Source organism: Hipposideros armiger, unplaced genomic scaffold, assembly GCF_001890085.2.
Source record: "Hipposideros armiger isolate ML-2016 unplaced genomic scaffold, ASM189008v1 scaffold_11, whole genome shotgun sequence".
Taxonomy (NCBI): Eukaryota; Metazoa; Chordata; class Mammalia; order Chiroptera; family Hipposideridae; genus Hipposideros; species Hipposideros armiger.
Genome location: NW_017731361.1, coordinates 660,413 through 687,691, shown reverse-complemented (window position 1 = coordinate 687,691; position 27,279 = coordinate 660,413). Strand labels below are relative to the sequence as shown.

The window sequence follows — 27,279 nt, the reverse complement described above, 5'->3', positions numbered from 1 at the left end:
GAATCCAGCTTTCTCCAACTCACTGTGCTCTGTTGATGTGGTCATCATTGAGCTCAAGTTTCTTGTCGAATGATCCGAATCTTGACTTCAGCTCAGAATCATTAATAACAAAAACTAATTTAACAGAGCTTTCCCATGCACGAAGCACTGTGTCAACTGCTTTAAATGTATTATCTCATTTGATCCTCACAACAAGCCCTTAAGGCAGTACCGTTATTATCTTCATTTTACTGTTGAGACACAGAGAGGTTAAGTAATTTGCCTTTAGTCCCATGACTGCTGGCGGAGAAGTCAAAATCCAGGTGACACTTTTAATCACATTGCTATTTTAGCTCCCTTGTTCATATACATCTCTCTCTCCCTCCCTCTCTCCCCTTTTCTTTTTCTCAACAGAAAGTTTTATGTCGGCACTGTTTCTGTGCCAGGTCTCATGCCTGGTGCTGGGAGGGACAGGCTAGCCGTGTGGCTGGGCAGGGGCCTCGGGCAGCCCTGTCTCCTAGCTCTCTGGCTGGTGCCCTCCCTTTGGCCATGGATGGCCCTGCCTCACTGAAATTCCAGGAGTAGGTGCTTTCTGAGGCAGGGCATTTCCTTTTGTTTTTGTTAAAGGAAATAAACTCTGTGACGGGATATCCTCTGCTGTGTTTTCATGTTATCCGAGGGAGGGAAAAAACAAAACAGAGCCTGCACGTGAAAAATGGAGGGGAGGCCATTAGCAAGCTAGAGAGGAACCTATAAACCCTTTGCTGAGGGTCATTCCAGGGCCTGTTTTCCCAGAACCATAACGCTGAGGCGACGAGAGGCAAGCTAAAACCTTTTTCACTTAGGGCCCTTGTCCATTCCTGTAGTGATTCCAGCCAGCTACGCCTCGGGGCTCAGCTGCATCTGTCCAGGGGCCGAGCAGGGCTGCCCTAGTGGTTCCACCAGGACAGTCTTGCTTCAAAGCTGAGGACCCGAGCTTGGCCTTTTGTTCACAATCTTGTTACTGCTGCCACTTGAGGGAGTCAAGTTGCAGGCAAGATAAGAGAAGAGGAAATCCTCTGAAAGCTCTTGATGTGGGAGAGGGAAGTGAAGACAGCCCCTCATGGACATCCGTGCTGTTTTCTTTCACAGCCCCTGGGGGTTTGTGTTTGTTCTGGTGTGTGCAGCCCCCAGAACCCCCCTGGACTGGGCCCCGGTTTGTCCCTGACACTCAGAGTTTGAGCAGGGATGTATCTCCCAGCCTCTGGCCCTCTCCCCCCTCAGCATTCTGACTTCCTTTACTTCCCTTCACGCCTTTCTGTACTAAGCAAGCAGTGGGAAGAGAAGGGCCTTGGACTCCTAGCTCATCGCAGAGTAAGATCAGAGAAGGAAGGAGCAGTTAGAGAAACCACCAGCCCTGTTCTTTTTCGGAAGTAGCTTGGGACTGCTTCGGGGCAGGGGTGAACCCACACAGGATGGGGTTGCATGGGGAGGTGGAAAGCCTTATCATTTTTGCCTACTATGTGGGTTTTGTGATCAGCAGGGAAGTTGAAAGCTATGGGGGTAGCTCTATCCAGGGAGGTTTTAAAAACTGAAAGTTATGACCTCAAGAGTATGTTCAGTAAATACGTATTATTTCATTTCTTTGGCTGGTTGTCATGAGCTTGAGAGTTTAAGCACCAAATGATGCCACTGTCCTTGTGGTGACGAAGAGGACAAGGGGGAAGAGGGGTGTGTCCCTGGCATGATCTCATCTTGGCTTGGCTGGGAACACAATCTGGGGGTGGTGGATTAGACTCTCAGAAACCCTCCTCTGTGGGGCTAGAGGGCTGCTGTCCCATTCCTGCCTCTCATCACCCCTGACCCTTTTGGGGCTTGCCCCACTACTGAGGAGGGTGTGTGTGTATTGGTCATTTAATCACTCCCCTCCACCAGGACTTCTCAGGGTAACTGATGAGAAGGTCTTCCTCCCGAGGGCGAACGACTGTCCCAGTTTGCCCAGCACTGAGGGGTCTCTTGGGACACAGGACTTTCAGTGCTAAAACTGGCAAAGCCTCAGCAAACCAGGAGGGTTGGTCAGCCTACGGCCCTAACTGTAGGTTTCGCAGCTGGTATTGGTAGGAGGGTGTCATGGAGTTCATTTGGGAGTGTGGAACACAGCTTTTCCTTCCTGGTATGTATTCAGCAAGAGTGGTTAATGGTTCTCCACTTAACTAGCAGGCAGAGACTAATCTGGTCCCGGAATCTGTTTGGCTAGGCCGAGCAAGCTCATAGGTTAATTGAGTTTCCCAGTTTATGGCTGCTGAGAGGGGACAGTGGCCGCCTAGTGAGGATGGAGCTCACAGGTGGTCAGCTTTGGAAGCCGGCTGTGTTCACTTGTGGTTTAAAGCACAGGAGCGGGTGATCTTATCTTTTTCCTTCTCTGGAATGAATCAGGGTTCGGAAAATACCAAGGACACAATGCTGATTTACTGCTGTCCTGCTGGGGACACAGGAGAGTGGAGGAGAGAGGGTGGAGGAAGGAAGAGGATCATATTTTCAAGCATCGGGAGGGAGCAGCCTGATAAGCTTGTGGCTCGGAAGAGCTTTCCTCGTTGAAAGCAAGCGTTTAGCTCAGAAGCAGGACCACTGATAGTGGAGGCTCTTGGTGGTTTCTGCATGTGGGCAGGGATGGGAAAGGGTGACCCACAGTCCAAGTGTTAGCCTTGAAAGCCCTGTGTCCTGGGCATACCTGGACGGCTGGTTATCCTGGTGGAGGGACAGGGCCCAAGAATGGGCCGTAGGGCAGATGTTAGCCTGAGCACATGGAGGCGAGCAGGGTCAGAGCTGAGGCTCAGAACTGTTTTGGGAGACGGTCAGGGTCCAGAATTTAAATCACTACAAGCAAACAAACAAACAAACAAATCACTGAAAAAAGAAATAAAAGCAATGCACCTGCAGCCTAGGTCTTCCTGGGCGTGCCCTTGAGGGTGGGAACGACCGGAGCCTGGCTGGCCCAGATACTCTTTCTGGGAGCAGCTGAGAACAAAGGCCCAGGACATGGCAGTTTTTTTTGGTGACATGGATGCTGGGGGCCCTGAGCTAAGCAGCCTCAAAATCAAACTGTTCTGCTCTGTTATTTAATTTAATTTTTCTAAATTTCCTTTTGGAAGGTCACTCTCACATTTTTTACCCCGTCCATAGGGTGGGGGTGAAGGGAAGCAGAGCTGAGGTCAAGTAGGACTCTGGCTGTCACTGCTGGATTTTTGACACAGAGGGCAGGCCTCCGTAATGGTGGGAAAGGCCTAGAGAAACTTGACAGGGGTTGACAGTCTGAGAATGAGAACCCATCTGGTCTGCTCAAGCCAGTCTTCCCTGGCTTTTAGGAAAAACACATGCAAACACACCTGAGCAGGAACCTCTGTCTTCCAGGGAATAGTATGAATACTCATGTTCTATGACCCTTTAAAAAGGAAACTCAGGTCTTCTTTCTCTGAGAATGTACCTGAAGATGTTCTTTATTGTTTATCTGTTGGATGGGAGAATAAAATGTGTTTGTCTGAGTCCTGAGGGCTTTGGGGGTGCCTCCTATGTTCTAGTAGATTATAAGCTACATTTAGAGCAAGGGTCTGGTTTATTGTGCTTACCACTGAATCTTAGAGCCTAGACCAGTGCCTGGCACACAGCCACTTAGCAGTTAAGTGGTGAACCAGCTAGTGAACAATTCAGTAAGTACGTTTTTGTGTGAAGACAGTGTGCTACAGGCTCTAGGGCAGTGATTCTCAAACATGGCTGAACATTAGAAGCATCTGGGGAGCTTTAGAAACCTCTCCCTGTTCAGGCCACACCCCATTCCTATTATTGGGTTGTTGGAAAAGTCATAACATATTTTTTCTATTTTTTTCGTTGCAAAAATGTGTCATGACTTTCCTGACAACCCAATAAGTCAGAATCTTTGGGGATGAGACCCCCCCCCAAAGTATTTTTAAAATTCTCTGGGTGATTTCAATGTGTAGCCAAGTAGAAGAATTCATCTTAGTCTGCTTGGGCTGCCATAACAAAATACCACAGACTGGGTGGCTTAAACAACAGAAATTTGCCTCACAGTTTTGAAAGAAGTCCAAGGTTCCAGCTTATTCAGTTTCTGGTGAGATTCTTTTCCTGGTTCGCAGAAGGTCGCTTTCTTTCTGTGTCCTCACATTTTAGAGAAAGAGAGAGAGAGAGAGAGAGAGAGAGAGAGAGAGAGAGAGAGAGAGAGCGAGAGGGAAAAAGAGAGGACACACTGGTGTTTCTCTCTCTTCTTATAAGGGCACGAACCCTTTTGGATCAGGGCACCACTCTTATGACCTCATTTAACCATTATCACTTCCTCACAAGCCCTATCTCCAAACATAGTCACATTGGAGGTTAGGGCTTCAACATATATATTGTGGGGTGGGGCACAAGCATTAAGTCCGTAAGGGGCTTGTTCACCAAAGTGCAGTTTGTGCACCAGCAGCTGCAACTTCACCTGGGTGCTGGTTAGAAATGCAGCCTCTCAGACCCACCCAAGACCTATTCAATCAGAATCTACACTTGAATAAGCCCCCCAGGGAATTCATATACACATACAGAGACTCTGCTGGTCCATAGGGTCCTGAAGAGGAGAGTAGTGGGAAATGAGATGGGGGCTGCCCTGCAGGCCAGGCCAGGCAGTTTGGACTGCGTGGGCAGCCAGTGGAGAGCCACAGAAGGCTCTCCAGCACCCGAGTGGTGTGATTAGAATGGCGCTTCAGGGAGATGAGGCTCTGCTGGAGGGATGCGGTGTCTCAATGTCACCTTCTCCTCCAGGTGCTGCTCCCTGCAGCCAGCTTGCTGCAGCTCATGGACGTTCGGCAGAACTGCTGTGATTTCCTGCAGTCTCAGTTGCACCCCACCAACTGCCTGGGCATCCGCGCGTTCGCAGATGTGCACACCTGCACCGACCTTCTGCAGCAGGCCAATGCTTATGCAGGTAATGGGAGCTGGGCGCCGCACCTCCTCCAGGCTTGTGGATTCAGTAGCCAGATCTGCTGTGGACTGCTCAAAGATCGTGAGACGTGTACTCCATGGTGAAGCAGCTATAACTTAGGGAGACAATACACAGGTGAAACGATCATTAGCAATAGAAGAGTCCAGCTGATTGCCAAGTGCCATGTGATCAATTGCCAGATGGGTGGCATAGACTATGCTTTTCATGAGAGAAGAGACCTGATAAGAATTCGTAGGGGAAGAGTCATGGGAGCTAGGTTTGAAATAAATCTTTTTTGTTGTTTTAAGAAAATTTCTATTTTGATGAAAGTGTTCTTTAAACAGGATTTTGAAAGTTAAATACGACTTGCCAGGCTTACAATGATAAACAAGAGTCGCTTGCTCTGCCTTTCCACAAGCCTGGCTTTCTAGAGCCACAAACTTTCAATTCTAAAAGAATTACAACGCAGGCTCTGACTCAGCTAAAAAAATGCTTCATCTACTGTTTACTTCCATTTATCTAAATAATATGTTTACATCACTGTTTTTGGATTTACTGGTTTTGGATAGTATCTGTTGACTTTCCACAGAACAATGAATGAGATTTCATCAATTTCCCCCTCGTGTACATACACTGTTCCCCTCGTTATTCTCCTAATATCATTTCTACAACTGAGCTGTTATGTATTATAATTATAGTTTTTAATCTGAAAAATTTTTTTAATTAGAAAAGCAGTTAGTAATTGTCTTTTTTTTTTTTGGGCATAGTGAGTGTTACTACCATAAATTCTTGTAAGACAGATATAACTGAACAGTCCTCTATACTTCAGATAATCTGTTGATTCCATTTTATTTTTCTTGGAGACATTCCCACTGCTAGAGGTTGTCATCCTGTTAGTTTAGGACCCTGTCATTTTAATAGGGTTTTGGGAGGGAATAGAGATGAACGTGAATGTTCAGTGCTGGAAAGGAATCTTCATTGATATCTATTTCAACTGGAGGACGAAAATCACGAGTGACCTAGGAAATGAGCCTAGTCATTTTAATCGATTCCATCACAGACACCTCCTCCCCTTGCAGTAGAGCATCTCATTCCTCTCCTTGCCCAAACGCTGTCTGTGTGCTGTCTGTGTCTCCTGTCTGCAGCCCATGTCTGGAAATCAGCTGAGGGCCTGCTGCCTGCCTACCTGCCAGCTCCCTGTGCTGCGTTAGGCCCTCGGTCCACAGGCAACAAGCATGTGCTCTGCTTCTTGGCAGCCTTTTGTCTCTGATCAAGCCCCAGACCCCAGGAGCCTACACAGACTCCCACTTCTCCCTGAAGTCTGTCTCTGAGGGCCCCAGTGGGACCAGTTGTTAAGATGATCCTGCTGCTGATAATTTTTGTGAAGGACGTTCCCCAGATGCCTCAGTTCTGCATTCTGACTCTTCCTGGTTCTGAGCTTTGACTCTCCTGTTTCTCTGCTGTCCCTCTTGTGCCCTCCTTCCACTACGTGTTCCCCACCTCCTCTGCCCCTAGGCCAGCCTTTGCAGAGGCCACTTTCCTGAGGGATGTGCTCAGGCTTTGCTCCAGCAGGAGCCAAGAGCTTGGCCAAGGCCCAGGCCAGCTCGTGAACATCTGCTGGTGCAGTGGCAAAGGAAGAGTGCTTCAGTGCCAGGAATTCTCTGCCTCTCTTCCTGTCTCCCGGCCCAGCCCTCTCCTACATAGCGTGTGTGTGTGCACGCAGCACACATGCCATCCTTTTGTAGTTGGCTGACATAATCATCCGAGGCTTGGGGAGTGTACTGAACCCCCACCTTTAACAAAGCCTCCCAGGTTCTTCTGGCTTGGCTTTCCCCAACTTTTAAAATCTGTGTTTTCTCCCTCTGCCCCTTTCATTTTGTGATGGTGAGACTCACCTGTGGGAGAGTGGGCAGGATGCATTTGGGAATACATTGTCATCCTGGTGCTCCCTGGTGCTGATGTTGTCATGGTGATTGGGTTCTGTCAGCATTGTAGGTGTGTGCGCACATGTGTGTATGCAGATATCCTGATGAATTATTTTTAGCTGTTGTTTATGGAGCTCTCACTTAGGGTCATACCCTATACTAAGCATTTTATGTGTGTCGTCTCACTTAATGCATACAACAACTAAGGAAACTAAGGCACAGAGAGGTGAAGTAATTTGTTGGGGTCACACAGCTGGTAGAGACAGAGGCGGGATTTTAAGCCCAGACAGTGTTGACTCCAGAGCCAATGTTTATAGCTATTACATTCTGTGCCTTCCAGGCCCTGTTGGACATAAGGTGGCCCCATGAATTGGAAATTGAGGAGTGCTGGTGGCTAGAGTTGGCATTTTCCATTGGAAGTGTGAGCCTAGACGTCTGTGCTACGTAATCACCAGATACCAACAACCAGACGTTGTAGACAGGCGACCAGCTGTCTCTGCTAGACACGGGGTGTTTAGTCACCTTGGTGCGGGGAAGCGAGGCGTGGATGTCTTCTCCTCCCTGTTGGGAGGCTGCCTCCTCACTGCCTTTGTGGGGCCCTCCCATTTTCCCTGGCTTGGCCAGCGCAACCAGGCTGAGCGCCTCCTCCGTGTAGTATAGGCCTGTGGAGACTGTGACCGCCTCCTGGTGTAGCTTTCTTTGCAGCCTACAGCAGAGAAGTCGTGGTGATGCAGAGGTTGATAAGACCATGATGAAAAGAAATTTGAAGAAGTAGTGTGAGGTGCGATTCTGCGGTGTCTAGATAAGGAAGTAAAGATGGCTATCTGTGCTTCTTCCTTGCATCTACCCACTGATGTGGGCCTGCTTGCTTTCTTTGGTCTTCTCTCTCTGACTGGAGGTGGAATCTGATGCCCTCTGCCATTGCTGCCTCTTGAGACAGAGCTGCTGCCTCATCCCACTGTAGGTGTGGAGGGCTGGGTACCTACTAGGGCCACATGAAAGCGACCGTGTTGGCCCTTGTGGTCACTGGCTTCTGGCCCCATACCTCACGTTAGGAGGTGTTTTAAACCAACCAGCTACAAGGAGACTGTCCAGATCAGAACTAGGGATCAGACCAGCCAGTACTTTGGAGCTGAGTGACCACAGGCCTGTTTTCTCCTCTTTCTGTTGGGGGTAGGACATTCTGCCCTGTTTTCAGGATGTTTTGGGGGTGGGGCAGGACAGGGAGGAGATTGTCATGCAGAAGTAGGCGCCCCCCAAGGCCGTGTCCTGGAGCCTCCCCGCCAGCTCGTCTCTACAGTAAGAGGCTCAGAGCTGGGTCCTGGCAGGGTCAGGACTCCTTGGCTCATCACTGCTGCTACCAGGGACAGCATGCACTTTGGGGGAGAGGACCATTTCCAGAGCCTCTGCTTTCAGTGTTTCTGTATCAGATGCACAGGCAGGTATGTCCTGCTTGCCCACCCTTCCTAGTCTCTGGCCAGCTGGCCTCTGCTTCACTTGTCGGTGGCCCCCAGCTTTGCCTCTGAATTCTGTCCTTTTTCCTTCCCCAAGACAAGCTTTCACTTGCTGTTATAATTATTGCTGTTGTCATCGCTTTTAATCCCAAATCACGTGTAATTATTACAGAAAAAGCAGACAGGCAGAAAGAGCAGAGACGACACCACAGTTCTACCCCGAGAGAACCGTGGGCAGCACCTTGGTGTGTAGCTTTCCCGACCTTTTTCATTGCCTATGTACGTTTTCCAGCTTAAACACATTCTTTTCGCAGTATCTTCTGAACATCCTTCCATGGTAGCAGATACATTACTATGCCGTTATTTGAAAACTTTAGAGAATGTACTCAGTAAAGTTCAACTTATACCCACGAGAAAAACATTCAAACAAACAAACAAAAAATTTTCAAACAGTACACAAAGGCATAAAATGCAGAGTCAGTGTTCTCCCAGGCGCCCTCTCCGAAGGGGACAGGGCACTGTCTCAGGTAGCCCTACAGAAGCATATGTATGTGTTCTGCCCTGCCCCAGCCCACAATAGAAACATTCTGTACTCACTGTACTCTTTCTTGACTTAATACAAAATCTTGGAGTTCTGTACAGACCCTTGTGTTCGGGTATGTATATACTATTCTTTTTTATCCTGGATGAGCTATAATTGATTTAAACCCCAGTCCTGATGTATGGGCATAATGTTACCCGTTTTTGTTTTTTTTTTATATAAAATGCTTGAGTGAGAAATTTTCTACATAATATTCTGGAGTACACTTGCTGGCATGTTAGTAATAGTGATTGTACCTGTAGGGTACCATCTTAGTAGCATCAGGGAGCTCCAAGAGAGCATGCCTTTAAACAAAACGTTTGATAGACAGTGCCAGGTTGCTCTCTAAAAAAATGGAACCATTTTTAAGGTCAGCTCCTGCCTTGTGATAAGCCTTCAGTCCCCTGGTGAAGGCACCGAGAGGCAGACACATCACCTGGGAGGGGCTGGAGCACCACCTCTGGCCACCCAGCTGCCTGTTTGGTTTCCTGTTTACAATGGCCCTGTCTCTTCCTGCCTTGGCAGCCCCTCCTGCTTCCTCTAGGTCAAGTTTCCCCCTCAAGGTTATGCCCTCAGGTTTTGCTGTGATAATGTCATTCTGTGTTAGGGGAGTGTGTGCCCCATGTTTAGAAGCTGACAGCTTAGACCCTCGCCCCCAGCTGATGTTGTCAGTCCTCCTGCATAGCTCGTAGCTGGGAAAGGTTCTGGTGTTTTGCACAGCCTGTTTCTTATACCTCATTATTGTTTCCAGGCACAGCTTAATTTTTAACCTCAGAGGCCAGGGCAGGTTTATGGGGACTTTGTTGTTTGGTAATTGGATGGCCATGCACTGGGATGGCCAAGCAGAGCTGGTTGGGAGGGATGTTAATGGCACTCTGTTAATGAAATGGCAATTAAAATTCTTTGGGCATATTGTTTACATCAGTCTGCCAAAGCCTAGCTAAAACCCTCCAGCCATGGGATGGAAAAGCCATGGGATTTCAAGTGTTTGTGGAGAGAAATGGCCTTTTTTCAATTGATTGAGTCATTTGAGATCACAGAATAAAGTGCTTAAATGAAGGGCAGCAAAAAACTTTGACAAATCATTCAAACATAAACCTCTGACCCAGTGATGGTTGTCTTGTAAATTGTTGCCTCCAACTTGGCATCATAAAAGAATGATGATGATGATGATGATGATGGTGATCATAGTAGGGGTTTCTATCATTTCTGAACACTTGCTGGGTGCCAGGCCTGGTGCTGCACACTTCCTAGGCAGTACTTGCTTTTGTCCATATAACTATAAGAGGTAGTTATTGTTTTCCCAACTTACAGATGAAGAAACAGAAACTCCAGAAATGTTTAGTAACTTGCCCAAGAGCACATAGTTTATAGGTGGCAACGCCAAGATGCATGACAAGGCTGCCTGACTCCAGAGCCTGTGCTCCGAGTCCACTGCTTATTTTCATATCTATCCAGGCCAGTCCTGCCCCTCTCTCTGTGGTGGTTGCCTGCCTCCTGCCTCCCCCTGCTTTTCTGCTGCATGCTTGAAGGTGGCTAATGAAGCAGTAGTGTAGACACAGGTAGTTTCTGTTTTTAGATGTTCTTGTTGGGATTTTAGGAAGCGTCCGTTATTCCTCCCATTCTCTGGGTAACAGGGAAGTCTGGTGTTGAGTCAATAATAGTGATAACTAAGCAGTTCGCTATTGCCCTTTGCTGTGTGTGTGTGTGTGTGTATTAGAAAGAAAGGGGGAGGGACAACACATACATTAGTGGAATTAAGTCAGTATGGAGGGTGGAGGTAGTAATATTTGGAGTCTGAGGGCCCACGGTCATGACATGACGGTTGTGGGAAGAGGTCAAGGTAGGTCTCTGTTACTTCCCTGGGGGAGCTGAGCCTTCTGCCTGGAGCAGGGAAACTGGGACCCAAAAGCCAAATATTGATTCAAGAAAGCTTACTTCTGCCCTCAAATAAAAAGGGCAATGGGCGAGGGGAGGAGAGAGAGAGAGAGAAAAAAAAAAAGGAGAGAGAGAGAGAGAGAGAGAGAAAAGGAGAGAGATTTAAAGCAGTTGCTTTATTTTTTTATTCCCTACTAAAATGTTTTGATTCTGTTTGTGTGTCCACCTGTGTCAGCCAGTTTTTCCTGAGGCATATAGCCAGTGGTTCAGTTCAGAGCCACTCATACCTGTTCCCTGGGGCCACTGGCCCTGGAATAAAGGGATTCATTTCATCTCTGAGGTCAAAGAAGTTACAAATGGGTTTTTGGTTCCATTTGTTCTGGGCTTGTAGTTTAGATGAACCTGATCAAAGGCTTAGGTGTATTTTATCCCATCAAGAGGGTGGAATGGATTTGGGATTAACTTGAGTGATTGCCCCAGCCCTAGGCAGTCCTGAAGAACAGGCAAGGAAGAGCAATAACTATCTTAGAGCGGACGCACTGAACACTGAGGGCTCAGCTTCCCACAACTCAGACCCTGCCCTCCTGGGGCTCACAGCCCAGTAGGCGAGGAACACCTCACATGATAAAACAGGTCCACAAGGGCTATGATCATTTTTATTTCCCGTTTTGGGGGCTTTGGGAACATAGAAGGGTATCACTTCACCTAGCCTGGTAGGCAGGGGAATTAGGGAAAGATCTCAATTCAGAGGTTACGCCTGAGATTTGAACATATAGGACTGATTCTAAAGTGTTTAGAACGCCACTGTTCTAAGATTTTTTTTTTTTGAGAAAGGTCATTAGATTCATATTTTTTTTTGTCTCTGTATAGCACCCCTAAGAGGGATTCTCAGGGTGCTCTGATATCTATATTGAATTTTACCCCAGTTCCTGCTTAGGACAAGTTATTATCATCATCTTTGGACTAAGACTTCCATCAGAAGGCTTGTTACTGTAATCAGACAGCCTTGGTTTCAGGACCTGGGCTGACCACTTCCTGCTGTGTGACCCTAAATACATGATTAAATAGCTTTCTGAGCTTCCATTTCTCCATCTGTAAAATGGGGATATTGATATTCACTTCAGCAGGACTTTTGGGAGAAGCAATCCATGTAAAATGCCTAGTATAGTGTTAATCTGCTATTAGGAAATACTCTCAACGTTTCCTAGGCCTGCTTCCTTGAAAAGACCCAACTCTGCCCCTAGAGTAAGCCCTATCCTGGGAAATGTGCCATCCAAATTTTCTCCTCCTTTCAATGTTAGGAAGTTATGTGTTGCTTGGTGTGGGGAAAGGATCTGAAGCCACTGATGCCCCTCCCCTTCTCCATAATTTCTCAACCAAAGGGACGGGAACAGACACATTGTGTTTCTTGAAACAAATCTTGGAGCTTAAACAGTGTTTGTTACTTATAGTAAAGCCTGGTTAATTAGAACTCTTAACCAGAACTCTTAATTGACTCCTTCCCCCGTCCCCCTCCTCCTGCTTCCACTTCTTTTTAAGGAAAAAGAAGCAAAAGGACAAAAATGTTGGAGTTTATTATTGGAGAGTTCCCCTTCCAGGGGCTAGCCCATGGTTAGAAGATACTAGGCTCCCTGCACACCCCACCCACCCCCCAGCATCTAGCCTTGCCTGCCCTCTCTATTGCATCTCCTGGAGCCTGGCATAGTTCCCCATACTTAGTGGGCGTTCAGTAAACAGTTGTTAGATGAATGAAGACATAGCCTAGGCTCTCGCTAAACTGAGCTATTGCTGTTCTCTGCACACTCTCTTAACTTTTCCTGCTTCTATTTCTGTTTTCCTTGTATTTCTCTCTGAAGTGTTGTTTCCCAGTCATGGCCCTGTGGACTTGGGGTTGGAGTTATTAGGGCCTTGTCTCATCCCTCTCATAAGCCAGCAGGCTCCTTGAGGCATCAGCTCTGCTTTCTTCTTTTTGGAGAAACACTGCATTTCGCACATCCTACATTAACAGTTATTGAGCACCTGCAGCGGCCTCAGTAAGTGTGTTCCCTGCATTTGCTCATTTAATGCCCATACACCATATGCGCTGGTTTTATCATTAGCCCTGTTTAATAGATGACAAAACTGCAGCCTTAAGAGATGAAATAACATAGCCCGAAAGAGTTTGCTGAGCTCCATGGAATTAAAGTGAATTTCTAAGCCCTTTGAGGTCTGCAGCCTTGCCCACAGGACCTGCAGTCCCAAACGATGTCTCTGATGCTGTGAAAAGCTCTGTTGGAGAGTGCTGCTGCCCACAGAACTGAACTTTGTGAAGCAGGAATGTGGGCTGATAGTATTCGTCTTTCATTTCTAAAGAGGTTTTCAAAGATCTTAAAATGAACTCTTATTATTGTCTTCAAGCTTCAAAACAACCTTGAGACCTAGGTCAGATATTATGGTCCCATTTTACGGGTGATGAAGCCAGAGCCTGGAAAAAAGTGACGGTAAGAGGTGGAGCTAGGACTGGAACCCAGGTCTCTGACTCTTAGCCAAAGCTCTTCACTACGTTCTCCTTGAATACATTAACAACAAAGCAAAACAAACAAACAAACAAATCCCCCAACCAACCAACCAACCAACCAACCAACCAACCAACCAACCAACCAATCAACCAACCAACCAACCAACCAACCAACCAACCAACCAACCAACCAACCAGCATTTAAGGTAGAAGCTGATTCTGAGGGAGGTGTCTTCTGGGAGCAGAGTGGGTTCTTTGCGGGAAGTGGCTGGGAAGAGGGCTGATTCGTGTATAAAGTCTTCTGGGGAATCCCTGTTCCCCAGGAAATGCAGCTGGCCAGAGCATCTTCTTCCTGCTGTTTCTACCTCCTTGTTTCTTGAGAGTGTTTGACAGAAAAAAGACACTGGGGGCTCAGCCCTGTCCTCTCAGACTGAAGGGAAGGAGTTTTCCTCTTTGCACCCTCTCCTTGTTGCTTCTGTTCCTGCCCTGCAAATCTCCTGGGTCCTGAGGTGCCAGCCCTGCGTGAGAAGCTGCTGCCCACTAAATCCCTGGTTGTTCCCACCTGCCAGACACTGCTTCCTGGGAGGCTTTCTGAAGGGCCATCAGTGGGAGGTTCCAAATGGGCAGAGCAGCAGCCCACATCAGAAAGACGGGACCTAGATTCAAATCCTGAGAGATGGGGAAGTGTTGAGGGGAGCTGACTACTCTCTGCCTGGATTTATCGTTGAGAATTTCTAGTTTGTTCATCAAGTCACCTAGAATATGTGTCACCATGCTTTCGTTTTCTTCCTTTTCAATATCCAAGCCATTCGACTTTTAGTTTCATGAGCTGTGAGGAAGTATTTTCCACAGCCCCAGCATTTTATTTTCTCACTTCCCGTTTTCTTCACTCTTTTCCTTCCTCCAAATGTTAGGTTTTTGGTCAACCAAGGGTAATGGCGGAAAGGTTGGGTGTGACTCTGGACCACAGGAATGCCGGCGCTGGTTCACCTGCCTCTCCTGTGCAGCATGGCCTCGGCGGGCCCCCGCGGTGGGCGCTGTGCTGTGCTGCCTGCCTTCTCTCTCTGCTGTGTCTTGGGTGTGGCCATCAGAAGGAGGACTCGGGCCCAAAGACTTTTTGGACTAGAAAAGGCATGTAGGGAGAACCCTGTTAAGCCTCCAGGCCAGGAATGACTTCTCATCACCCAGAGAAGATTGTTCATTTTCTTTAAAAATCTTTGAGAATGAACACTTTAAAAATAATACTGTCTATAGTCTTAAACAGTTCCATAGTTATGGAGGTCTTCTGCATGTCTCACCTAAAATCTAAGCTTTAACTAAAGGCTTTTTTCTGTTGACATATAGAGAAGCAAGACCAGCTTCTTACTTTATGACAGTTGCTTCCCTTCAGAAAGGATCTGACACTTTTTCAAAACTTAATTTTATTATTAGTTTCAGGTATACAAAACAAAAAAGGATCTGGCATTTAAATTTGTTTTGTTGTGTACAAACATTCCTGAGCCTCACGGTGGACAAGCGTTAAATTAACTGTGGGCTCAGTGATATTATTGAGCTGGTGGGGAGTACGTGGGAGCCCTTTTTGTCTAGTGAAAATGGAAAAGATTGTTTATAACTTAATCGTTAAGAGTAGAAAATTAACATTTAGGGAATCTGGATGAAGGGCATAGGGGAATTCTTTGGGTCTGAATTATTTCAACATGAAAGTTAAGAGTGATTTTTTTGTAAGAAATGATTTAAATCTTCTTTGGTTTTTAAGAGGCTGATGAAGGTGAGAGAGAGGCTTAGCATGCTCTGCTTTTCCTTTTCATTATATAACTACAGCAGAGTTGATATTTCAGCAGCCGCCCAGAGGCTGACCAGACCAAGTCGGGTTAACCCTCCGTGGACCTGGGAGGTATAGCCCTCTAGAATTATTCAGGAAGCTACCAGGCCCGAGGGGGACCACCAAAGAAGGAAGTGAGGAGTCCTGGAGCCTGGAGGGCAAGGAGCACAGATGCTCCTTAAGGGGATGATGTGAGATTGTGAGAGAACTGAGAAAGGCCTGGGCCAAATGACAAAGGATCCTGTCACCTCCAGGACCTGCTGCACCAGGAATTGTCAGCATTTGGGCCAGTTCATCCTGACATAGCTTGCAAAACACTTCCACAGTTCCGTTCCTATCCGAGCATAGGAGGGAGGCAAGACAAGCGCTTTTATCCCCATTTCACAGATGAGGATAGTGAGGCCCAGGGAGGTGATGCCATTGGCTCACAGAACAGCTTGCACATGGCAAAGCCAGAATTTGAGTCTAGGCTCCTCCTTTCTGAGGTGCTTGCTCATTCACTGACATTTCACGGCCTCTGTAATAGCAGGATGGTGGCCTGGGCAAATGTCAGGGTATGAATTGTCTGTGGCATTTCCCTTGTGTGAACCTCAGACCTGTCAGCTTTGTCTCCTTCTAGCTTCCTCCATTTTAATGGCCTCTGTTGGCTAGCTGTCATGGATTGTTCCCAGTGGTGGCGGGGCCAGCTGTGTTGCCACCACACCTGGACGAGTGCTTAGCTGGGCTTCCTTGTGAACTGGGACTCGCTGTCGTCGATTCGACTTTGGACAAGGAGGGATGACGCCCTCTGCTAGCCTTCTAATGTTGACTTTCTACCAGAACCTCCAGAGACTTCCAGCCTCGTAACTGTTCTGACCCACTTTTATTTGGCTGAACTGCAGGGGCCACTGTCTGCAATCCGCCAGCTTGCGCTTTGAGGGGAAATGAACTCAATTAAGTAGGCAGGTCCCAGCGAGACTTTTCTGCAGGGCCAGATTAATCTCACGGAGCAGGACAAAATACAACCTCACATCTCTTGCTGCCCCGTTTTCACCTGTGTTGATGTTCAGGATTGGATCACACGGGGTGTAGGGTTGCGGGGAGGATGCCTTTGCTGTTGACTTAAAAGGCTGGTTCTCCTCCAGCCAGGATGTGCTGTCTTTCTCTCTGCCTCTCCCTCTGCTTCCCACCTCCCCTCCAAACCTGAAGGACCCCACTCACAGATTGTCATGGCCTTGATTCTCGGAAGGGCAGGTGTGTTTTGAAACTTGGTTCTCTGAACTTCTGCTTTTTGTTTTGAACAGAGCAGCACTTTCCAGAGGTGATGCTGGGGGAAGAATTTCTTAGCCTAAGTCTGGACCAGGTGTGCAGCTTGATATCTAGTGACAAGCTGACGGTTTCTTCAGAAGAGAAGGTAGGTACGGCATGGCCCTTTGGTGAAACAGGAGCCTCCTGGTGGGAGGCCTTTTCTCATTTTCAGAGAAAAAACAAGAGAGCTTATTTTTTTGTCCTTTTAAATAAAAAAACAAAAACAAACAAAAACAGCCTTCTGACCCTTGACCACTAACATTCACTTTCTAGACCCTTTAAAGAAGAAATAATGATGCCTCTGTTTACTGGATGTTTACAATTTGCCAAGCACTCTGCTAAGTGGTTTTTGTTCTATAGTTCACTGAACCTTCACCACAGCCTTGTGAACCAGGCTTTGCTCTTGTCCCCACATTACAGATGAGGAAAAGTGAGACTTAGGAGTTAATTAGCTTATCCAAGGTCACTCAGCTGGTCACTGCAGAGCTGGGGGCTACCTGTCACCTGGCCTTAACCACTGTCCCACGTGGCCACTTGTGAGTATCATGGAGCATTTAAGCCAGAGCAGACCTTTTGGGAACATTTGTTCCGATAGGGGGATTGGAACTCTTACTGATGATGACGTTGAAGCACAGAGAGGAGATAAAACCTGCTGAAGGTCACACAGACAGTCCGTGGCTGTACCAGGACTAGAACCCAGGGCACTTGACACCCAGTCCCATAACTCACTGATCACATACCTCTTCCTTTGTGCTGAAAGCTTGATGTCTGCCCACTGCCTTAGCTGACCTGTGACTGCTGATCTGTCCTACTTTAGGCATTCTCTACCAGTGACCCTCTGATTGGATTATTCTCCTTTCCATCTTCACCTGGTTAAATTCCAAAGCAGTTCAGATTCTGCTATTACCAGGAAGAAGAATTCTTTTTTTTAAGATTTTATTGGGGAATTGGGGGAGGGGAACAGTGTTGGAGAATTGGGGAAGGGGACCAGCCAAGTTGTTGTTCTTCAATCTTCGTTGTGGAGGGCGTCAGTCGCCATCCGGCTTCCTGTCGGCAGTTTGTGGCCTCTAAGCTCAGGGTGCTGTGTTCAATCTTAGTTGCGGGTGGGTGTAGCCACCATCCCATGCAGTAGTCAAACCAGCAGCCTTGTTGTTAAGAGCTCACGCCCTATCCACTGAGCCATCCTGGCAGCAGCTCAGCTCAAGGTGCAGAGTTCAGTCTTAGTTGTGGGTGGGCGTAGCCCACCATCAAACAGGCAATCTTGTTGTTACACCAGCTGAGCCATCCTGCCACCTGTTGGCAGCTCAGCAACAGCTCAGCTCAGGCGCAGCGTCACTGGCCCATGTGGGAATTGAACCGGTAGCCCTGTTGTTCAGAGCTCGCGCTCTTAAGCCAACTCTTAACCAACTGAGCTACTCGGCCGGCCCCAGGAAGAATTCTTTACTCCAGGAGATGTAGTCTGTCTACTGAACTGAAAATAACATGAGCTTTGGTGTGGGCCAGCAGGATCCAGATCTCATCTCTGGTATTTACACATTAGTTGTGTGACCTTGGGCAAGATACTTTGCTTCTCCATCTGTTTCCTCATTTATAAAGTGAGTATACTAATAGCACATATTCCATGGGTGGTTGTGGGAATTAAATGGGATAAGGTTTGTACAATGCCTGGTATGATAGCTGGTACCTACTAGGTGCTCCATCAGTGAGTGTTAGCTGAGTTTATTATTGATCTTACATCGGGAATTAAGTCTTTTCTCCTCTGTGTTCCAGGATAACATTCACCTTGTGTTGCTTTTTATTGTAGTGAGTTCTGAGCTGGTCTTACCTCCTTCACTCAACTGTGAGTTCCCTGATGGTAGGGACCACATCTTATTCATCCCTGTATCTTCAAGGATGCTCAGTAAGTGTTTCTTGAATTGTCCTAGTCTATTCTTAGTGCCCAAGCTTGAGGTTATTTCCCGAGGGAATATTTAAGGAAAAGCCCTTGGAAAGGATTTTATATTGGAGATTAGACTGTGTCCAAAGGCACATGTGCAGAGAATGGAGTGAAATTCACAAGCCCCTGCCTGTCATCCTGCAGAATTTTGATCAGGAAGCAAAGCAGTTGTTTATTGGCACTGTGGGCTGCCCTGAGGCTTCAGAGGGGTCCCCAGAAGGTGACTGGCACAATAAGCTACACTCTCCTTAGGCTCAGGGAGGCCTCTGCTTTCATTAACTGATATGGAACAGCATCTTCAGGGGAAGAGAATGCCTCTGGCCAGGCCGAAGGCGCCTTCCTGCCCTGGCCTCAGCAATGGAGAGGACTCCCTACCTTCTGCTGAGCCTGTTTAATGTCTTCTCTGGTTTGTGCTACCAAATTGGCACAATCTCTGAAGGAGCCAACTAGTCAGTTGATTGGCTGTGTGAATGGTCGGCAGTTGGTGTGTGTGGGGCCTGCTTGTGCATGTCCTCATGTGCAGTTTGAGAAAGTGGAAGCAGTTGTAAAGCAGCAGGATTTGGATCATCTTGGGGGTGTTTGGGTTGCATTCATGGTGGTCCATCTGTTCTGGGATCATAGTAAGCTTTCTTCAGGTGAGGACTTAACTATACGTGCTGTGCCAGGGTGGGATGGAAGTGGGTGGTTAGCAGGGAGAGGCAGTGTAGTGCCCCGGAAAGCACCTGGGCTTTGAACTCAGGCAGACCTGGTTCCATGCTGGGCTTGATGCTTCCTGGCTGCATGACCTTGAAAAGTCACTGGTTACTTTGAACCTTGACTTCCTTACATGTAAGATAAGGGGTATAAAATAGCAAATACAGTGTTTGGCAGGTGCTCAATAAATGGCAGTTGTCATCATGATTACCATAAATCCTCTGTTTTGAGCACCACTGATAATGGTAATGGTATCAATTTTGCCACTGATAATGGTAAAATAAGCCATGGAATTAATTACATCTTTCCAGAAACAAATAAACATGACATTAAATCTATACACTTAAAAAGTATCTATAGTGGCCCTCATTTATTCATTTGCTTACATATGAGTTGCTTGTTTTGTATAATCAGGGTTTGGAGTGTAGGTGTTTTTCACATCAATGAAGTTGTGTATTATATCTGGTTCTGAGAAGTTATGTGTAACTTCCAAGGTATGCATTGCTTTTCAGAAAGTAGATTATTCATGATCTTGATCACTGTGGTACTTCCAAGGCTGGCAGGAGAATTTTGAGGCTTATCAAAGTATCATGGGGTTCAGCCTGCATTTTCTCTTTGGCAAAACCCTAGTTTTATTTCCCTTCAATTGATCACATGATGCTAGAAGTTAGATGTTCAATAATAGATGTTCCTCAGTTGAATGCTAGCCCTTCAGGCTTTAAAAATTCTGTGATCTGTTCCAGGAGATTTGGTGATTTCTACTCCCTTTAATTACATTGCACGTGATAGGCAATCTTGCATGCACAGTAGCTTTCTCTTTCAATATTGCATTATAGTGAACTTATTGGAATGTATTTGAAGGAATATCAGGGATCTTAATTTAAGCTAAAATTCAACTGCATTTGCAGAAAACCCAACTGAGTCGGTAATCAAATAACCCGTGTTCAGCTAAATCCTCAGTTGAACAGCAATAGCAGCTATGCGATGACTTAGCCCTTCGCCTACAGCCCCCAGGTTTCTTTCAACATATATTATAAAAAGCAGACATTAAAATGTGAAAAAACTATGCATCTTAAAATAGAGGAAATGCAGTATTTTAGTGTTAGTAATGGTGATAATTGACAGTGGCTGCACCCGGGCAGCTTGCTTATTGAGAGTTTGAAAGTATAGGGTCTGTAGTCAGAGTAGCCAAGTTTGGATCCTGGGCCTACTGCTATGACAAGCTGGGTGAACTTGGGCGAGTTATTTATCTCCCACAGAATGTATGCACCATATACAGTCATGGACTTTGTCTGTCTTAAGGTCCCTGCTAGAGTGGTATTGGGTTCATGGTAGACACACACACAAAATTTCTTGAATGAATGAGTAAAAACACCCCTCTGAGTCTCAGTTTTCTTATCTGTAAAAGGGGAGTAATGATAATGTAGTATGTATCTTACAGAGTTGTGCTGAGCATGAAATCAGATCCTACATGACAAGTGCTTAGCACACAAGATGTGTTCATTACTGTGAGATATGATTATTTGTGCTGCTTTTATTACAAGTAACTGTTGACTGGTTTCTTTCTCAAGGGGAAATTCTTCCCAGAACTCATATTGGTCTGGGTGGTTAAGTGACCTTGGGTTTGGTGCCTAGCAGAGGGGAGAGTGGGAATGGCCTCTTGGTCCCCAGCATCCTCAGCCCTGTCTGGGCTGCTCCCAGGAACCAGATACTGTTCTTCCTCCAATATCAATTGCTTTTGCCTATTCGTTACCTCCTCCACTGTCCTTACACTCCTCGAGGGCTGTGAGGTACCTTAGCCATCTTTGTCACTTATAGTACCTGACACAGAGCCCCTGGAAGCACCTGTAGGTGCTGAGTGTACATTCCCTGAGGGAGTGAAGGGGCAGATTGGGGCTGGATTCTGCCCTGGGCCAGCTGAGGTTATGGGAATAATTTTAACATTTTTCCAGAGAATAAGGACAAATGTGGGAAGTAGAGGTCAGAGGAGGGCATGGATCTTTGCCATTTTCTCTCCTGTTTTTCCTTCATGACATTTTTGTTTTAAAATTCCTGTCATTTGAGAGAGGACCAAAGTACCTGGTCTGGTAGGAGTCACAAAATTACTATTTGTCTGAATAGAACCTTTCCCCTCCACCTCACCCTCACCTCCACCCTCATCCCTACCCCAAGATAGAACGAAGACCAAGGAGCAAGCCCCTCCCCCCGATTCTTTTGCATGGGAGGTGTTGCTGGGTCAGGGCTAAGCCTGTGAGCAGCCTGTTTCTTGTATTCCCATTTGAGACTCACCATGGACCGCCTCAGTGACCCAGGGGCAGGGTGAGCAACCTTCTGGGACAGACATACTCTGTGGAGAAGAGAGCTGACTCCTGAGCTCTAATGCAGCTCTGCCTGGAAGTGCTGGTTACTGGACTTGCCTGAACCTTTGCTTTCCTAGCTGGTAAATATGCTTCTACCCCTCAAGAATTCCTTATGAAACACTATTGAAGTTTTTAGAGTGAGCACTAATGGGGAAATGGCCCACATTTTCCAATACAGGTCAGGAAGAAATTGCGTAGGTCTCTTAAAAAGGTAGATCAGTATCAAGTATCTGTGATAATGAGACCTATAGGTTGGTGTCCCTCTGCATGATCCCATTTTTAATGTGCTGTGATCTCCTAAAACTGGAATCAGGGACCACATGCTGATATCTCCTAGAAGGGACTGGTCCCTGTCTCCCAGGATCATCAATGTTGCGTCACCTCCTGTCTGAATTTCCAGCCTCTCCAGCCAGCGGTGGGTGTGGGATACAGGCAGGAACTCCTCGGCCAGCAGCTTAAATGCTTGCTGCCCAGGCACTATCCGGTGACTCAGCAGGTACATCCTTGGCCTAAGCTCGGCAGCTGGCAGCTCTGCCTTTCTCTGAGGTCATCGTGAGTGTTGCCAACTTCTTAGCCTGCAAACAATGATCAGGCCTGGGCCCCTGCCTCAGCATTCCTCTTTTTACTGTTCTCTTTTGGGGAGTGTAATTCAATAAGCACGTACGAGTGGAATACCATAGCACTAACGGAAAATCTACCTCGACTGCCCACTGTTCTCCAGGTACACTTCACACACACCGTTAAAAAAAATGTGACACTTGTATTGAAGTAAGTTCAGGGACATGAACGAGGAAAAAGTGCACAGCTCAACTTTTTACAAAGTAAAACACCCACATAACTGGCACCCAGATCAAGAAACAGAACCCCAGAACTTCCTTCCAGTCCCTATTCCCAACCCTGAGAAGCATAACTACTATTTTGACTTATCATAGATCAGTTTTGCCAGTTTTTGAACTTTATATAAATGGAATACTGGCACGTGTATGCTTTTATGCTGAGTTCTTTTGCCCAACAACATTTTCGCACATCCTTTCTAATTCTTACATCTTGCAAGGCAGAGGTTATTGTCTCCATTTGCAGAGGAGGAAACTCAGGCTTGTTAACAATAGAGAGCTCCCTGCTTTGAAGCTGACTCTGTCTGCCTCCCAGGCCCCAGCTCTTTATTAATCCACTCCCATCCCAATGAGAGACAGAGGTGAGTGACACTTAGTTATTATTATTCAAGAGGCTGGTGGACAGACAGACCGAAAACATGTATCCATAATATTAGTATGTGGCCGAGAGAACTGGTGGCCTGTAATAGAAGTTCAAGGAAAGCACCCTGGAGTATTTTATTCCAGATTGTTGGGTGGGGAAGGACTCATAGAAGGGGGACTATTTGAGCTAAAACTTAGAGAATGAGAGTAGAATTTTGGAAAGCCATTCAGGTTGAAGGAATGGTAGGAATATGGACATTTGTGATAATTTACTGTACTTTGGGGAAAAGTAACTTGTGTGATGGAAATCAAGGTGGGAGGTGGAAGAAGAGGCCGGGAATGGATCTGAGGTCTGTGGAGAGGGTTAGGAGTGAGGGCCGTCCTCCCCAGGTCAGCATTTACCCAACTGTGTGCTGTAAAACTACACTGTTGTGAGATGTTTATAGGTGTTCAGGTAAAGAAAAGAAAGTTCTCAGGTCAGATGCATTTAGGAGACAGTGGCTAAACAAAGGAACCAGGTTAAGAAACCGCAGGACTTGTCAGAGCTTTTAGATACGGGGTGCCAAAAAAATGTAAACAAGTGGACACTTTGGTCAGCGTTGCTCAAGCAGTAGTTCGCCATAATCAGAAGTGTCTGGACGCTGAGGGTAACCACTTTGAGCACCTCTTGTAATTGCAGAAGTCAAACGCCCCTTGTATTCTTTTGTTATCAGTATATATTGAGTATTACAATTTTAATACAGTTTTCCTTTCTTAAAATGTGTATACATTTTTTTGGCACCCTCTGTGTTAATGAGCTTTATGAATCTCTAAAGGGGACTTGAGGGTATTTATGATGTGTCCCCAGGCTCATTTGGTCCCAGAACCCCTTTAAAACAGCATGTTTCCTGCCCCTAGTATTCCACATGATGGAGAGTAGTCTTGAGGCTGCCTTTCTATGGTTTCCCCACATATTCTGTGATTTGTTGTATCTGTGTATTTCCCTTTTGTCAATTCGTTTCATTACTGATCTATAATTTTTTATTGTGAGGCCATCTTCAGAGGGTGTTATGTTCATGGGAGTCTGGAGTCCCCTGAGCTGTGGAAGTGCCTCTTTAGGGCATGTTTACTGGTTTAGAAACATTTTATGTTACTTTTTGTCTTGAATATCCCCCATACTACCTGAATAGTGTCAGTTCAAACCCCACATCTGTATGTGGCGTGACTTCTTGATGATGAAGTTTTTACTCCCTAGGCCACAGGAGATCGCAAGCTTCCTTACCCGCCTTCCCACAGCAGACTGGTGGGGTCCATCTAGTCCCTGTTTTATAGCTGGGGCAGGACTGCCCACAAGAAGCCTGTGACCCAGACACTCAACCTGATGGGACACCAGCTCTGAACCATTAAAGCCCATGTCTGAATTGTACGGACCCGTGAGCCACTTGGCCTCAGCTTCCATTCAGCTTCCAGACTTGAATTCCCTTTATTAAGGCTCTCAGGCATTTCCCTCTTGTTTTTGAGTGTGGCTCAAATCTTCATTTTATTTTTATTTTTTTGTAATAAGTGATTTTTCACATGTTTGGAACTTTGGGGAAGATTCTTTCCAAGCCAGCAGCTCAGTCTGTCATGTTGACTGGGAGACATTCTCCACCCCTGTGTCATGCTCTGATCATTTGTAGGATTAGTGCCGCCGAGGTCATCTCGCAGCGTGCAGGCACTTCTGTCAGACCATCATGCTTCAGTCCTTGTCCTCCTCACCCTTTGCAGAATCATCGTGAGCGTGTTTGTACTGGCTGTAGGCAGCAGTGGAAAGCTGAAGAACGATTTCCAGGCAAGGCGATGTGACTGTGTTTGTTTTGTCGTCATTTCTGTTGTTGATATGAAGTCAGATATTTGGCAGTGTGCTGTTGTAGGAAGAGAACCACGCACCCAGTCATTCCTGCTTTGGTTAACTTATTCATCCTCTCAATAAATATTTATTGAGTACTCTGTGTGTGTCAGACAGCGTGTTAGTCATAGGAGAGACACTGGCGAACAGATCAACACAAGAGCCCTGCCTTCGTGGAACTTAGAATCATAGGAGGGAGACAGATTTTATGAAATACATACACAAATAAATATATAGCAACAAACCGGGAAATGAGTTGTGGAGGAAATGTATAAGGTGCTGTACAAGTGTAGCTTGAAAGCCAGTGGCTCTAATGCTGCTGTCACCAATTAGCTGGATAATGTTGGGCAGCCCGCTTTCCCTCTCTCTGCCTCACGTATCCTTCTTGTGAGTGACTCTAGCTGCTTCACGGGGCCCTTGTGGGTCTGCAATGAGGCAGCTGCAATGAAAGAGCTTTTATAAGTGCCCTGTAAAACTGTAAAACCTTCAGATGATGATACTGTCAGAAAGGTAAGTGCAGCGAGGTAGGTTTTCTGGATTCCCAGGAGCCTTCAGACCAGGACATACCCCAGCCAGTGGTATGCTGGTAAATGTTTAACAACTGGCTCTCCAAAAAAACTCTAAAAGCCCTGATTTGTTTGCTGATTCATTTGCTAATTTCCGTGATGTAAATATTTCCACCAAGGCTGCTTTCAAACGACCAGTGTGATGTCACTAAACACTGGGCTGGAAGGAAACAGGCACGATGAGCTCCAGCCCCAGCCCCAGCTCCAGCTCTAGTGCATCACCGCTCCAGCCCCAGCCCCAGCCCCAGCCCCAGCCCCAGCGCATTACTGCTCCCAGCTGCCTCCCGTGTTGTGTGTGATTATGAGGTGGAGTATGACTAACGTAACTTCTGCGAAGCTTTGGTTTAAGAAACAACAGAAATCTGACAGAATCATTCTCACGTCTAGAAGTGCTGTCTCTTTGATTTAAAATCATGGGAGTGGATTTGGCAAATGCTATTGGCTCAATCCCTGGGAAAGAAAAGGTTACCTAGGGGGGGATGTCCTGCGAGGGCATGGAGGGTATAATTAGGATTATGGGTTTAGGAATGTAGTTTTTCAACTCAATAGTCTGCCCAGGTTTGTCAGCTAGTTGTGCGTCTGAGATGCGATGCTGCATAATGTTAAACTCGGGTTTTTGGAGTTAGAGGTGAGTTCACATCCCAGATGCACTACTTCTGGCAGTGTGACCTTGGACAAATGGCTAACCTTTCTGAGGCAATTTCCTCATCTGTAAAATGTGAACAGTGATCCCCACCGTCACTGAGGTTTTGGTGGATTACATGAGATCACACATGTAAAATGCCTAGCACTGAGCCTGCTAGTCGTAAAGTTAGTCCTTCTCAAATCTTGAGTCGCAAATTAGGTCCATGTGTGGGAACCTAGTTTTTCCTGAGATTGTCAAAATTAGCTTCTTTCCCCCCGCATCCTGTGTTTTGCTGAGAATCACCCTCAACTGAACCTTTCCCTTTGCCAAGCCACTACCCTGCCTACTTTAACTTGAGTTCCCCTTCTGGAGTCTCAGAATGTATTGTGAAAGCAGGGTTAAGTTCCCCACAGCCCCCCACTTTCCTCCAGGGTGCAAGTGCACTTCTGGCATGGCTGCCGGCGTAACCAGAGGGGTGGGGGAGGAAGGTCAGGTTCATCTGGCCTCTTTGGCCAAGGCCTGTGCTAGCGTCGGAAGTGTGGTGAGCAGGGGGTGATGAAATCTGATTTCCCCATCGTTTTCCACAGAGCAACCTTGTAGCACTTAATAAATTGGTTTTGGAATGTGAAGCAGTAAGAAAATGATGCGATTTCTTTGTTTAAAAGCGTGCCTTATGGCAGCTGATTATTTCATTATGGGACCTATGAAAAGCATTTCCATCTGAGTAGACATCACCCTATTCCATGATGGAAGCCACAGGGTCTCTGCTTAGATTTTACAGACCAGGAGTTGACATACTTCCTATAAAGGGGCAAATAGTAAATATTTGAGGTTTTGTGGACCATAGTCTCAATTCAGCTCTGCTGTCATAGTGTGAAAGCAGCCACAGACAGTACGTAAATGAGTGAGTGTGGCTGTGTTCCAACAAAATTTTATTTACAAAAACAGGTGGCGGTGGCGGGCTGAATGTGGCCTGTGGGCTGTAGTCTGCTGACGCTGCTATAGACGTTTGAGATCCAGCTGAGCACAACTGGTAAGAGCGTGAGCGTGGAGCTGGGCCTGTGTGGACACCGGCCCTGCTATTTCCTGCCTCTGGACTTGGGCAAGTCACTTACTAAGGGACTCTCGTGCCGAATGGGGTTCAGGCCTCTGCACAGGGTAAAGCCAGCTGCTCTTACTTGGTGCTCCCTTGCCTTGGTCAGTCCCTGGATGGGAGGAGCTTTGGAGAATGAATTTAGGCACACTAAAGGCTAATGCTAGTTGGAAGCTTATTTGCTTGTTTACTTTTGAAGCATGAAGTTAAATGAAAAAAATATGTGGCCTCCTCTAGCTGCCGAGAAGGTCACCGTTGTTGCCCAGTGCTGTGGCTTTCACAGCTGAGTAAGTAAACAGTGCAACTAAGCGGAACCAGTTGGACAAGTCAAGTCACAAATAAAGATAAGGTTAAATATCGACTTCATTAGACTCAGCTGGCTTTTCAGCTTTTGTAACAAAGGCTAAGCTGGTTGATGGGGAAGGGCGTGATCAGTGAATGCCACCTACTCAAGGACTGCGGTTCATTCTTCAGCAGAGCTTTCTCAGCCAGCCGCCTTCTCTGTGCCTGGCATGTGCTCAGCAGCAGGAGGGGCTGAAACAGAGTAGATACACTTCTTCCCCTTAAGAGCTC

At 46.7% G+C, this 27,279-nt stretch overlaps 1 protein-coding gene across 6 annotated transcripts in view; it reads left to right on the top strand.

Annotated features, from left to right (window-relative positions):
* Positions 1-27,279, top strand: part of KLHL3 (kelch like family member 3) — a 256,432-nt gene that overhangs the window by 188,609 nt on the left and 40,544 nt on the right. For all 6 annotated transcript variants that reach the window (XM_019661575.1, XM_019661580.1, XM_019661593.1 and 3 more), the window contains 2 exons: positions 4,768-4,930; positions 16,367-16,476. In XM_019661575.1, the coding sequence (XP_019517120.1) occupies positions 4,768-4,930; positions 16,367-16,476 (273 nt within the window). The remainder of the gene's footprint in view (positions 1-4,767; positions 4,931-16,366; positions 16,477-27,279) is intronic.